The sequence below is a fragment of the Balaenoptera acutorostrata genome, chromosome 9 (assembly GCF_949987535.1).
Source record: "Balaenoptera acutorostrata chromosome 9, mBalAcu1.1, whole genome shotgun sequence".
Lineage (NCBI taxonomy): Eukaryota > Metazoa > Chordata > Mammalia > Artiodactyla > Balaenopteridae > Balaenoptera > Balaenoptera acutorostrata.
The window spans coordinates 62319033-62333598 of NC_080072.1; the positions used below are offsets into that span (position 1 = coordinate 62319033).

Consider the following 14566-nt stretch of genomic DNA (forward strand, 5'->3'; position numbering starts at 1 on the left):
ACTATCTCTAAATCAGACCATAAATTACAAAATCTTCTATCTATTCCAGAAATACAGCTATTACAGAGGCAACATGGAGTATGGGTTCTGATGACACCAAAGCTCAGTTTAAATCCTGGTGTTATCATTTATCAGCTATGTGATCATGAATAAAATTACTTCATCTCTGAGCCCTCTATTCCTCTGTAAAAGAGATGTAGTACCTCCGTGCAGGGTTAAAGATAAGTATATGAAGAGCACATATGCAGTACCTGTCACAAGGTGAACATGTTGTACTATGGTGAACAGAGCGGTGCTCTGCCCCAGCACCAACTCAACACCAAGTTATGTTCTTAAAGTCAATGAAGGCTTCAAAGAAGGAATACCCACACCATGTGTGTGTAAGTGGAAACAGTGACAACACTGACTTCACACTGTTGATCGCCCGCCTCTTGCCTCATCATCTCTGCCCCCTGTCCCAGTCTTACTGACCTCCTTTCAATTCCTCCTACTCTTTCCTAAATTAGTATCTTGTACATGATACATCCTCTACCTGGACAGAAATCTCCATCACCTCCCTTCCCCTTGCCAACTCCTATTCAGCTTCTTGTCTCTGCTTTAACACCATTGCTGACCAGAGGAAGCCCTAATACCCAAGACTTAGGACCGTACCGTAGATTCCGCAGCAAACTACTTCCTTAAAACACATATCACACTTGTAATTCCTTGTCACTATCTTCTTTCCCACTAAACTGTAAGCTTCATGATGCACGTTTTTGCTTTCCCCTTATCCCTAGCTATTGACACAGTATAGGTCACATAGGGAGAGTTCAATAAATATTTGTTGAATGAATATATAACTGTGCTGCTTTACTCTATAAATGTTAGCTATCATAACTTCTATAGTAGTTATACTTTCATACATATAAATTGTATCATATAACCAAACTGCAGGGCTGCTCTGGGAAAAATTCCTAAAGAAATCTGACTTCAAAAAATCTGCCTTTTCCTAACCCCACGTGGGCAGTCCTCACAATACAAGCAGCAAGAAAGAGATCATGAGCCTGACAGAGACAGGGCAGCTGTTTCTCTCCAGTCACAGCACCGCAGGGCAACTTGGAACTAACTAACTCATACACAATAGACAGCAAGGATTTACAAATACACATAGTTAATTAGCCTCTGTTTGCAAATGAAAAGCCAAAACCATAAAAAGTACTCCCTTTACTTTAGCTCTCTAATAAACAAAGGCAGTACACAGCCACTACAGAAGCAGCTCTTAAGGAGATATTGTTCCTGATACATTCATTCTTCACCCTTCCCCTAGCCCACATCCACACACAAAGCAAAAAAACAGGGGCTGCTGCACTCCCTCCCACGACTCCTTCTATGTAGATACTTTGGGAGAAGGGTCAGTACAGACAACCAGCTTCCAGATCATCCAAATAAGAGGATGAGAACAAGTAAGCCTGTTTTTATTTGCCTGGCTCCCTACCTTGTTCCCCCAAAGCCTTTTAGACAGTTGAGAATCAAGTTTCCACACTCTTTCCTACCCTATACATACACACCCCTTCCTTACCTCAATGTGCAGAGAAGCAGGAAAAGGGAAGGGGGGAGATATAGATTCAAAAAACGTTAGTGCAGATGACACTCTAAGTAAAACAGTGTGCAGTATGCTGTGGAGGGGTTTGGATCCTTCAAGACAGACTTCCTGCTTTAAAAGGGGAACAAAAGGTTTTAACACAAGGCTAGAGTAAGACACATGCCATGAGAGAAGTACAAAGAAAGATCTGACCAATCACACACTTTCTGGGCGATTAAGAAATGGCTCCTGGAGGAGGCAGTGTCTGAGATGGGGCTTAAAAAATGCAAGGGGTTGATAAAGGAGGGCAGGGCCAGAGGAGAGGCATTACAGGCAAAGGGACAATGTGGGTTAAAGCATAGAAACAGGAAAGGAATGGGCATGTGTGGAGAACAGATTAGCAAACTGGAAAGGTGGGTTGGAGCCAAAGGGTGGAAGGCCTGGAACATACAGGATTTTGTTCTTAATAAAGCAAACAATCAGGAATCATTGCAGGTCCTGAGCAGAAGAGAGGTTTGACTGGAGGGGAGGTAATTAATGTGGCCCATGGGGACTGCAGTGGAGGGGAAACTGTAGGTTGCAAGGAAGGCCAGTTAAGAGACTCTTCCAGTCCAAGAAGGCAATAATAGAAGCTGCAACAAAGCATGAGGGCCATACAAGTGAAAATAACAGATGTACTCTGAGAATGGAATCAACCTAACTTGTTGTTACAAAGAATATGGGAGAAAGAAGAGCCAAAAATACCTGACATTTCAAGCTTTAGGGACTTTATACTTTCTGCTCCCTCTCTGATCCAGTGTCCCTTCCTCAGGGAAACCTTCCTGAGATAAGCCTTTCCCAACCCCTGTACTCCATATTTACACATACGTATCACCTTGCTTATTTCCTTCAAGGCAATCATTACAATCTATAATTATCTTATTTATTTCATGTTTATTTGCTTATTATCTACTTCCTAACCAGAAGCTAAGCTCCACATGAGCAGTCCAACTATTGTCTCAAGAACCATGCCTGGCATATATGTAGTCCTCAATAATTTTTTTTAAATGATAATAGTGCCACCAGGAGAAAGTCATCATTTAACCAGATAAGTCTGGTTTTGAGTTAGAACTACAGATCCAAGTAGAAATATAAGGAGGCAGAATGAGGTAGTAATTAAAACGCAGTTGGTGCCTCAGTTTCTCCATCTATAAATTGGGGACAGCAGTACCGAGACCTCGTGAGGTCACTGTGAGAATTAATGAGCTAATATATGTAAAGTGTTTAGAACACTGCCTAGTACATAGTAAGAGCTCAATAAATATTTTCTATTATTACTATTATGATTATTCTTAGAGAAATATGTCAAAAGTGAGACAGAGACAGATTGATCTACAATTATGGATTTGGGAATGATCTGCAAAGCAGCTGTGAGAGAAACCATGGGCTCCTATCTGTGAAAAGTACAGATAGGAGGGGTTGGAGACTTAGGGAAAATATATGCCTTGGTTCTACTTAGGTGGCCTGAATTCCTCCGCCTCTCTTTGAAACATGTACAATTCCTCTGGAAACCTTTCTTCTTTCCTGTCACCCTCTTCTCCCCTTTCTTTCAGTAAAACCTTAGGTTGAAATGGGGTTATAAAGGGCCATTGTTCTTTTTTTCCTCTATCTCCACTCAAATGAGTTCTTCATCCTTGTTTCAGCTGTGTATGGAAGATAAGGATGTAAAATATTCAAGGTAAAAATGGCAAAGCAGCCATAGCCAGGCAACGAAAGAGAAATAAGAGTAGTCCGAGTGTTTACCCGGAGATGTGGTGCTGGGTGGTGCAGTCTGGAGTCCTGAGGCCCGGGTTCTGACACTGCCACATACTGCCTGTGTGAGCCAGGACAGGGCAACTGCTTTCTTTTTTTAATAATACTCTTTTTAAATGAATTACAAAACAATGCAGATTCATCACAGATAATGTGAAAAATACAGGAAAGTATAAAGAATAAAATGAAACATCACACATCTTTCCACAATTGTTACTATTTTAGTATATTTTCTTCTACTCTTTCTCTGTGCAGCTATAAACATATTTTTAAACATATCTGACCCTCTCAATTGGTAGTTGATTTTTCTCTAAAACCTCTCCCACCACTGGGCCTGGAGGTGGGATAGGTATTTCCATTGTTCCTAATTCTTCCTCCATCTTCCCCAATTCACTACCTTTAAATATTATGTCATCAAACTATAACACCCCACTACCCTTCTCGCTACAATCATCTACTGACCCCTGGTTCACTTCCCTTCATGCCTTGAAGATTTTAGCTCCTTGTTCACTGTCGCTCCAACGTAACTCCTTTCAAAACTCTTAGTGACTTCAATATCTTGGCCCTTTAGTTCCTTTTGCTCCTCTCCTCCAACGACCTTGTCCTTCACCTACCTTGTCACTAACCCATGGTCGAACCCTAGACCTTGTCATTCCCAGTAACTGTAATCCTGCCACACCCTCAATTTTAAGCATTCTACTTCCTCTATCTTTCCAGCTCATTCCCTCTTCTACTGTGATTCTCCAAATCCTTCAACCTCACATTATCCACCTTTTCACTGTCCCTCACCCCATCCTCACTCACCTCCCTACTTGGCTTAAATTCTGTGGTCCATAACTCCTTTGCATACACCCCTCAGCTTCCATGTCTCTCTCTCATTTTGTTTTACTCATTTGGCAAAAGGGCAATCCTAGTTGAAAAGAATTCTCCACCAACCCCACACCCATACCCAAGAAACTGAATGTAGCTATAGAAACATACAGCCATGTCATGTGGTCTTACTAACTTGCATGAGACTTCACAACTGCCCTGCAATCAAACTCTATTTCCCTAGTTCATCTGCCTTCCTTCTCTACTAGAGGAGTATATAGGTTCTCTCTCCTCCTCACTGTCCTCATCCCCTACTACTCTCTCCCTTGGACACATCCCTCCAGCCATACTGGCCTCCTTGCAGTTTTTCCCACCAGGCACACACCTACCTCATGGTTTTTGTACTTGCTCTTCCCAATGCTTTTAATGCTCTTTCCCCACTGCCTAGAATAGTGCCTAGCACATAGTAGGCACTTAAAAAAAATTGAGTAAATGAATCTAGAAGTACATTGTACATTCAGTTTTCTATTTTGTTTTTTTCACATGATTAATTCATGACTATTTCTCCACATCATCAGATATACATGTCAAGACCATCATTTTTAACAGCTAATAATATTCCATTTAGTGGATACACCACAAATCACTTACAATGATATATTTACAGTGAAAAACCAGGAGATTTACAAGTAGGATATTTTGGATGTTTCCTTCTTTGATCTTTTTGAACCTTGGTAGTTTCACATCTAAAAATGAGGATGATATCTACCTCACAGGATTGTTGTAAAGACTGAATGTGGAATATAGATAGATACAGAGACGTCAGTTTTGTTACTACTGCTTACAACACAGAGGCATCATGGTGTCAACTGAATGAAAGGTCATAGATCTTGGAAGCAACAGATTAAAATATAACTCACAATATTGTCCCTTAATAGCTTGATCGAGACATTTAGCCTATATGAACCTGAATTAAGCCATCTGTTTTTTAAAGTGATTGTAATAATTAACTGGTATGTAAAAGATTTTAGCATAATATCTGGCCCAGATTAGATAATCAATAAATTTCATTGTTCACTGCTCATAAACAATAACTAGGACTTTTCTTAAATTGTGAACTAGAAGAAAAAAAGATTTTCATATATTCCCAAATAAAATATATATTATCAATGCAGAATTTTCCTGTTTTGATGAACAATTATCTAATACCTACAAAGCACAAGTAAGATTTTTTATATAAATCCATATATTGATTGTTTCTTTTATTTTAAAAAAAAGCAAAACAATTATTTTTAATTACTGAATGACAATATGAATAAATTAATTCCCTTTTTTATTATGTGCTTCAATGTGTACATATATGTGTATATGTACATATACATGATGATGATAAGCTGAGCAAGAAAATACTAAGTAGACCAGCCTAGCTTTAGGGCTATTTTTTGAAGCAATCTGTGAGTTGCAGCCATATATTGGGTTGGCCAAAAAGTTTGTTCAGGTTTTTCCGTAACATCAAATAAATGCCAAGACATTACAAATTTATTAGTGCTTTTCCATATTTTTCAGATACAAGTTAAGTATGTGCTATTGGAATGGTCAAAAAATGTAATGTGAAGTCCTCCAGAATATAATCATCTCTGCCTCCCCAGGACCTAGCCTGGTGCTTGAAATATAAAAGGAATTGGATAAACATTTGAGTAGGTGGATGCATAGGTGAGTAAGTGACTGATTAAGTATGGCACTCTTTAGTGCCTTCTCTCCTTCTAGGCACTCCAAAGTCAATACTTTTTGTCTCCCCACCCTGTGGTTAGAGAAAACAATGTAACCTGTTCTGGCCAATGACTTATGAAAGGAAGTGACCTGTCATTTCCAGGCTGGAGCATTTATATGCTAGCACAAGCCTTCTATGTTCTTTCTCCACTGCTACATTGATCGTGAATGCATAAATTGAGAGGAAGCCTCTATCAGACCCTCAGCCTCTAAGTGAATGTAATGAGCAGAACCCTCTGCTCACCTGAATGGAAATACACTGTGAGTCATAAATTTTTGTTGGGTTAAATCACTGAAATTTTGGAGTTTTGTTACTGTAGCACAACCTAGCCTATCCTGCTTAGTACAACAAGCAGGGTAATGACATTCATTTTAGAACTTGAAACTCATGAGTCTATTTTTAGAAAAACAAAATAGTACAGATAAGTGGTTTATCTTGAACATGTAACTTAACCTCTCTGTATGATAGTTCTCTCACCTATAAAGCTGGACAATAATAGCATCTACCTTGTAGGATGGCTATAGGGATTAAATAAGTGAATGTCTATTAAGTATTTAGCAGAGTATCTAGAGCATATAAAGCTTTCAATAAATGGTAACGGATTATTATTATTATTAATGCATTAGACACTTATGCACTGCATATTTGAATTTACTCTCCCCCCCTACTCCATATTCATTTTAATTTATAGCCAATTTTTTCCATTCAAAAATCTTTATTAAGAAGTACTACATAGAGGGTACCATGCAAGGCACTGGGAAGGAAAACAAGTAACACATATCATCAGTTATTCTTCTTACCTATGATTCTTCTTTCTTCTCCAATCTGCCTTCAACCAAGCAAACTTTAAAATCATAAACATAAATACAATGTTCTATGATATAAATATGGTGTCAGTGGGAGAGCTAATTTTTAATTTAAAAAACGTTTTACATGATTTCAGTCTGTATCTTATTCAAAGCTGACATGGAAAAATTGTTTAGGTCTGATTTACCAAAGGCAATTAATGGGTAGGGCAAAAAATAGAACTTGTGCTCACATCCCCACCACTCCTGATATAATGCCCTATAGACAGGAGGCAGTTGTGAACAGAATTACAGATGCATCAGAGATCAGCAGATCTAATCTTCTTATCTTACATATTAGTTAACTGAGATATAGAGCAAAGCAATTTGCCCAAGGTATCAATATTAACACAAGTTAGTGGCAGGGCTGATACTAGCACTCAAATTTTGAAAATGTTGTGTTTTATGTGGCTAAAGCACAAAGTCCCTGTAATATGCTGATGGATACAAACATGACAGTACAAAATCTAAAATTTTTGCTGAAATTACATTTTAGCATTAACTGATAAAATATTCAAAACTCTGCTATCAGAAAGACAGTGTTAGATTTACTATTAATATCAAGAAGAGAAGGTATTTGCAAAAACCTAAAAGGATACATTTATTATCATATGTTTTCCCCTCCACAATTTACCAAAACTCAAAATAGCATAGAAAAAAGATAGAAATAGCTTCAGATGACTTTCTTTATGTCAGTCTTATGTGAAAGAAAATGATTTCAAGTGAGGAAAAAAATTAATTTCTATGCCTTATTTACAAGTGTACTATATTATATCCCACTGGTAAAAAGACACATATGTACTACATATGTAACAGAAAAGAATTCACAAAGATTTTCATATTTTCCAGAATAATTATTTTAGGTATCACAAGGAATGACTTAAATATTTTATTCTGAGTGGAGAGGAGGTAAGTTTAAAGCCATATTAAGAAACTGCAAGATAAAATAAAAATAACATTTACCATTTACTGAGTGTTTACCAAGTGATCTAAACTGTGCCTGATAAGCACTTTATACATATCAGCTCATTTCACAACAAATCTGTGAGATGAGTAGTATAATTATCCCTATTTGGCTGATTACAAAAATAGAAGCTCAGAGTAACTTATCTGAAGTTACTCAGGTAGTGTTAGAAACAGAATTCATTCTCAAACCTGTATGGTATTCAAGCTCTATCAAGTTCCTAACCCTCCATAATTTTGACCACAGTCAATTCATCATATTTAAGGGGTGGACTACAATGACCCCTTCTGACAATGATTCTGTGAGCAAAAACAGAAATCAGTTCAGAATTCACATAATATTTGTGACGGTATGCTCCAGGCCTCAGGGGAAGGCCATCAACAGATGAACCAATAAGAAAAAGAGAAGAAGGAAAAAATGAAAAGAAGAGGAAGAGGGGGAGAAAAAGCAATAGGCCCTTCCAACAGGCCTGACACAGCTCCGTTTTACTAGACATCAGGACCACCATGACAAGAAAGGGAAACCCAGAAAAGGAATTGAAAGTAGAACTGTAAGGGATGTACATAAATCAAAATAGCTTAGTCCACTGTGATGGTCTCATAGTAGATAAGGACGGAGCTGTGGGAAGGCCCTGCAGGAGTCAGCAGCCATGAGTTCAATGCTGGGCCAAGATGCAGAGCTCTCACATAAACACTGTTCAGTAGTTAAATAAGAATAGTTGAGTGTAGATGACTGACCACTAGGTTTCTAGAAGAGACATTACCACAACTGTCAGCATCTGGATCAACCTGAAATGTACAGCACTACGGAGAGTGTGGTTTTAAGAGAGAGCAGGGGAGGAACCAGCATTTACTCTATTAAGTTCCTTAATTTCCTAATGTTCCAGGCACTAGGCATGTGCTTTCCTGAATTACCATATTTAACCCTCACAACAACCTTGGTAGATGTAATGGTGAATTTTACATGTCAACTCAGCTGAGCCATGGTGCCCAGAATAGTCAAACATTCTAGATGTTTCTGTGAAGATGTTTTTTGGATGGGATTAACATTTAAATCAGTGGACTTAGAGTATAGCAGCTTCACCCTCCATAACGTGGGTGGGTCTCATCCAGTCAGGTGAAGGCCCAAATAGTAAAAAAGACTGACCTCTCCTGAGCAAGGAATTATGCAAATTGAATGCCTTTGGACTCAAACTGCAACTCTTCCCTGGGTCTCCAGCCCACTGGCCAACCCTGCAGATTTGGGACTTACAAGGCTCCACAAGCATATGAACTAAGTTCTTAAAATTAATCAATCTCTCTCTGTGGAGAAAGAGATACACAAACACACACACACACACACACACACACACACACACACACACACGGACACATCGTATTGATTCTGTTTCTCTAGAGAACCCTGACTAACTCAGTAAACACTGATTTCTATTTTCACCAGTGAGGAAAATGACAGCCTGAAAGGACCCATTCTCCTTCCCCACTACATCACATAGTAAAATGCCCTCAGGATTCACATTCCAGTCAGAGGGGCTAGGGTGGGAGCAGCAGGGTAATGAGGAGCAGGGAAACCTCATAACCACAAGCCATGCATCCCAAGGAGCCTTTTACAACACTGGCATCACACATGTACCCAGAGCCTTGATGTGCCCGAGTGATGTGCTATCCTTTGTCTGGTCTCCTGATTCAGTTATTTTGGATAAAAGAAATCAAATATTCCTACTAAATCAACAACATTTGAAGACTCTGAAAGAAGAGGAAATATAATTGGTAAAGGACAGAAGTAAAAGATACAAAGAAAAATAAACAAAAAATGATTTGTGTCAATTAAATAATGGTAGACTTTGCTTTGTTTGGGTTTTCATTGGATAGTCATCCATTCACTCCCTCAACAAATATTTATTTTGTACTTTATATTTTTATGGGCTCTTCTGGGTACTGCACAGTGCTATCTAGCTGAGGAGACACATACAAAATAGTAAATGTGAAAAAAGACCAACTAAAGTCAAGAAAGTTGACATTTCAGCTGGGATAGAGGTAAGAGTTTAACTAGCGGAGAAGAGGGATGGTATTCCAGACACAATTTCTGACACAGTCAACTTCAATTCTATGTTCTATGTTGCTAAAAGTATATGTGTACAGGGAAGGTGCGGGGAGGTGGGGGCCTATGGCAGGATGTGAAGCTGAAAGACCAGCTGGGGTTATGAGATGAGGAACAATACCAAGGACTTGGCCCCTCATTTTGCAAGTAATCAGAGTTATGAAGGAGGGCTCAGCTTTTTTACCAAGACCATTCATGGAGCTTATGTGCATATAAGGACAGCTGGGAATCGCTTGGTCAGCTGGACAGATATAACCACAGATAAATAAAATTATTATAATGTTTGATGAAAATTAAACCTTGAATAAAAACTAAGCCTTAGTTACAATAATAATTGTTTATTATTAAAAGGCATAAAAGTATTTTATGTGCTCTAACTAAAAAAATTAAAGTTGAGTTTACACATACTTTTCAGTCCCAACTAAAAATCTATGGTCCAGAAAAGTTGGCAATTACTATAAAACCATTATTATGCAACAAATACATATGTGTCTCAAAAAAATGAAATAAAACTCAGTTGGAGTTGATGTAAATAAAATTATTATGGTAATAAATATATTTGTAGAATCTGTGTCCTAAAATATGAACTAAATATAAGCCAGAGGGCAAAACATGGCTAAGGCCAGATCTTATAAATCACCAAAAATGGAAAAAGAACAGGCCTCAACTTATATATCTAAAGAGTGAAGTGGTCAAGAAAGGAATCTACAATGAAGGAATATAAATTAGGACCTAAGAGATCATTCAGTCTCTGCTACCCTTTCATTCCCTATCCCCCTTTTCTGCTGATAGTTCTCTCTCATCATTCCTAAAAGGATTGTAGAGATCTTCATTCCAATAGTTCCCCTCCAATTTAACTTTAGTTATGGAACTCTGCAATAGCCCAGTATATAAAACAGATAAAAACATAAAGTTCAGGCTGAAAGAGGTCAAGGAGAGAGGGGGTTCTGGGGTACCCTAACTTGGATTCCACTTGGGCCTTCCCCATCCCTTTGAGACAGCTCCATAAAGAGCCCTTAATTTTCCTCGGTAAAATGTGAAACACATTGGTCCTTGTCCAAACCTCTCAATTTACAAATGAGGAAACTGTAGGCTAGAGAGTTGCCTAAGAAAAAGACACCCATTTCCTAGTACTCCTGCTAAAACTAGAATGCTTTCTCTTCCTCATAATCTCTAAATTTCTGGGTTAAAAACAATTTCTTATAAATTATTCTATAAGTTCACGCCATCCCTCTATCTGAAATTCCTATTCAAAATTCATAGGTCAGTAACCAAGAATTTAATAAGTGCCTACTTGAGGCCAGATATTCTGCTAGGGACATGTGATCTGCTCTCATTTAACCATCACCAAATCCCCTGGAGATCTAGAAACTGGGCACAGAGAAGTACTTGAAACTTCCCAAGGTCACAGAGGTAGTAGATTGGAATCCTGGTCTATCTGACTCCTAAAGCCAAACCTCTGACTCTTGCACTTCTAATCCCAACCTTTCCCAAATCTTTGCCTATCTTTTCACAGGCTCCCAGAAATATAGTACTGTAAGGGATCCTGTCATTTCACACAGGATGTACTTCTTCATCCAGGCTTCTCAGGGAATACCTACCTCATGCTTCAGCCAAGCACAAAGGCATTATGCCTACCTTAAACCCCTAAACTCAGGCTTCAGAACTATAGAGATGCTCACCCCCACCCCCCTCCCCAAATCCTGAGAGACTCCTACAACTTCCTTTACAAGCGTGAGCTACATATATGTTCAGTTTCACGGAGAATAGGGAAGGTTAAAAACTCTTAATGAAAGACCCACAGGGGGCTTCCGTGGTGGCGCAGTGGTTGAGAATCCACCTGCCAATGCAGGGGACACAGGTTCGAGCCCTGATCCGGGAAGATCCCACGTGCCGCAGAGCAACTAAGCCCGTGCGCCACAACTACTGAGCCTGTGCTCTAGAGCCCGCGAGCCACAACTACTGAGCCCACGAGCTACAACTACTGAAGCCTGCACACCTAGAGCCCATGCTCTGCAACAAGAGAAGCCACTGCAATGAGAAGCCTGCGCACCGCAACAAACAGTAGCCCCCACCTGCCGCCACTAGAGAAAGCCCACGTGCAGCAACGAAGACTTCAACGCAGCCAAAAATAAAATTAATTAATTTTTTTTTAAAAATAAAAAAATTTAAAAGGGCCTACAAAATCAACTCTGAGCTGAACATGAGACAACAGGCTGGCATTTTAGGTTGAATAAATATTACATATTATCTAATAAGATATTGGAAATTTGAATTTAGGGGCTGCTTTGGGACAGAGGATGACTGTCACCTTGAAGTAGGTGCCAGAGTTGGGATTAAATAATTTGAATTTGGCGGGAGGCCAAAGGAATTTTCATTAGGGCAGCCTCTGGGAGCAGAAGGCGTTGAAGTCACCGTTGTGGCCAATCACAGAAGACAGTGTAGAGCCAGGACTGATAATAAATTATTGGTAATGAGAGGAGAGACTTTAAACAGACTGGGGACTTGGGGCCACCGTCTGTAAAGTGTAAGCCAAAGTTCGGACAAGTCCTAGGCATTAGGGGTCCGAAATTTCGGGTGAGCTCCGGTGCCTGGGAACCACGAAGCCAGTCCTCGCCACCCGCTCCGCCATCCCAAACCCCTTCCCCCTTACCTTCTGTTGGATGTAGTGAATCGAGTACTTCATGGCAACAGCGGGGCGGGATCTGAAGCTGGTTGACAAGTGCAGGCTGCTGAGGGCCCTCAGGGCCGGCGGTACGGGTGTGGCGGCCCCAGGAGTCAGGAAAGCCAGGAGCAGGAGCAGGAGGGAGCGACGCCCCATGGCTCAGGCCGGCTGCTGCAAGGAGGGTAAAAGGGAGACTGGCAGATGCGCGCAGCCTGAGCCGGGCCCGCCCGCAGCTCCGCCCACGGCAGACAGGCCCCTCCTCCCCGGGGGAAACCCAAAGCTACCCCGCCCCTCAGCAACTCCGCTCAAACCCGGGTCGCCCAAGCCGTACCGACCCCGTCCCCGACCCAGAGGGTGCCGCCAGATTTTATTGCTCTCTTGTACAATCCCCTCTCTAAAGTCCACCTTTATTCCGGTCGCACTCTAATTCCATTGCCACAGCCTTGTCCTCCGCAAATTCCATATAATAGTAATAGTATCAATAATAGTACAGCCAACTAAAAATTGGTACTTGCCAGCAGCCTCTACAAGGGTTAAGCCACTAGCCACTGCAGGCTTGACCTTCAACACAACCTAAAAGGAGTTCAGGGTGGAGATCAGGAACGAGGCGCTCTGTGCTCTGGGAAAAACTGGCAGAACAGGCCTTTCAGATATAGTTTCAGGAGGTTTTATGAGCCCAAATTCTTGCATCTTCTCATATCTAGAAAAGCACTAAAATCATCAATGGTGACATCTGCTCCTTGTGACTAGCAGCTAGCCTCTGCCAAAATGTGTGCTTGACTGTGCGTACCCCCTTCCACTAAAATCATATATAACACTGACCTTCCCCCCTACCTCTTTGGAGCAGCTCCGCAGAGCTATCTGAGATGCTGTCTCTCGGGCTCTAGTCCTCATTTTGTCCCCAATAAAAGCAACTCTCACGGTGTGCTTTTTTTTTTCCCCCAGTGGGCAGTACCATGACAATTTATTGATGGTTCACTACAGCACTAGGCTTAGTGGCACACCATCTCATCTAACTCAACCATCCCACCTATTTTGTGGGTCCTGTATGATTGTTGTTCCCATTTATAGCTGAGGAAACTGAGGCTCGAGAGGTGCTGGGACTTGCACTAGGTCACTCAGGAGGCGGTGGAGCACTGGCTTCGCAGACCGCTGGGTTTGGCTCCTTTGCACCCCACCTCCATGATGTCAGCCTAACCACCTCCTATTGTACTCTGTCGGTGGGTCACCCCAAACCTCCGTGTAGCCCACACAGGCCATCCCTCACCGTCAACGGAGGTCGCCCGGGAATCCCACTGGATCCCGGGCCCTTCTTCCACGTTACGCCCCCTTTCTTCTTCCGGCAACCCACAGCCGCTTCAAGCCCCGCCTTCCCCCTCCCCCGCCCCCTGGCAGTGCCATCCCCAGCCGGCAGAGGCCCCTTTTGTCTTCGCGGCTTCCCCAGCACTCACGTCCGCTTCTCCTTCTAGTCAGCCCGCTAAACCCCGGTCCGAGGGGCGCTCCCGCCCACCCTCACCCCTTCCTGGGGGTCCCTACGCCCAGCTGGCTCAACGCTACCCGAAAACCAACTTTACAGACTGTACTAGTGCTCCACCAGTCGGTAAAGAACCTTCATCAAACCCTGTCTGACAAACACAGCCATCCGCAACTGCTCACAGGTTGTTGTGCTAAATCTCCACCGTCGGCGGCTCCTTCTTCTGATTGGCTCTGAGGAAGGACGGCCAGAGCGTCACTTCCGGCGGAAGGAAGCGCGGGAGATTCGATTGGAGGGCGCTCGTTTGCCGCTGAGTCTTGCGGGTTCGCGTCCCTGTGCTTCGCCCGGGCAAGTGTCCCCGTCCTCTGCCTCAGGTGAGGAGCTGGGAGGGGAGGTTCTCGGGGAGCAAGGGCCGAAAACTCCTAACGAGACCCTTAACGTCGTTCTGAGTGAGACTCAGTGCATTCTATGTTGTTTTTTCAGGAGTCAGTCTCTTCTAGAAAAGGGCGGTTATGAGCGTAACCGAGTCAGAAGGTCAATTATTTTAATTTGAGACAGTACTGCTGCAGTCACTCAGCTAGCTTT

The 14566-nt window shown here is 41.7% G+C and overlaps 2 protein-coding genes across 21 annotated transcripts in view; one reads left to right on the forward strand and one right to left on the reverse strand.

The window, feature by feature from the left end:
• PRCP (prolylcarboxypeptidase) overlaps window positions 1-14270 on the reverse strand; it is a 78247-nt gene extending 63977 nt beyond the window's left edge. The window contains exons 1-3 of one of the 16 annotated variants that reach the window (XM_057552895.1): window positions 14164-14180; window positions 13023-13080; window positions 12496-12678 (exon numbers count right to left, since the gene is read on the reverse strand). In XM_057552895.1, the coding sequence (XP_057408878.1) occupies window positions 12496-12663 (168 nt within the window). In that variant the 5' untranslated portion in view covers window positions 12664-12678; window positions 13023-13080; window positions 14164-14180. Of the gene's footprint in view, window positions 1-12495; window positions 12679-13022; window positions 13208-13774; window positions 13873-13958 lie in introns of those variants that run through there. The other 15 variants (XM_057552894.1, XM_057552893.1, XM_057552892.1 and 12 more) reach the window with 15 other exon arrangements.
• DDIAS (DNA damage induced apoptosis suppressor) overlaps window positions 13946-14566 on the forward strand; it is a 36297-nt gene continuing 35676 nt past the window's right edge. For 4 of the 5 annotated variants that reach the window (XR_009009254.1, XM_057552888.1, XM_057552886.1 and 1 more), the window contains exon 1: window positions 13946-14355. The gene's annotated coding sequence lies outside the window, so the exon portion shown is untranslated. The remainder of the gene's footprint in view (window positions 14356-14566) is intronic. The other variant, XM_057552890.1, reaches the window with a different exon arrangement.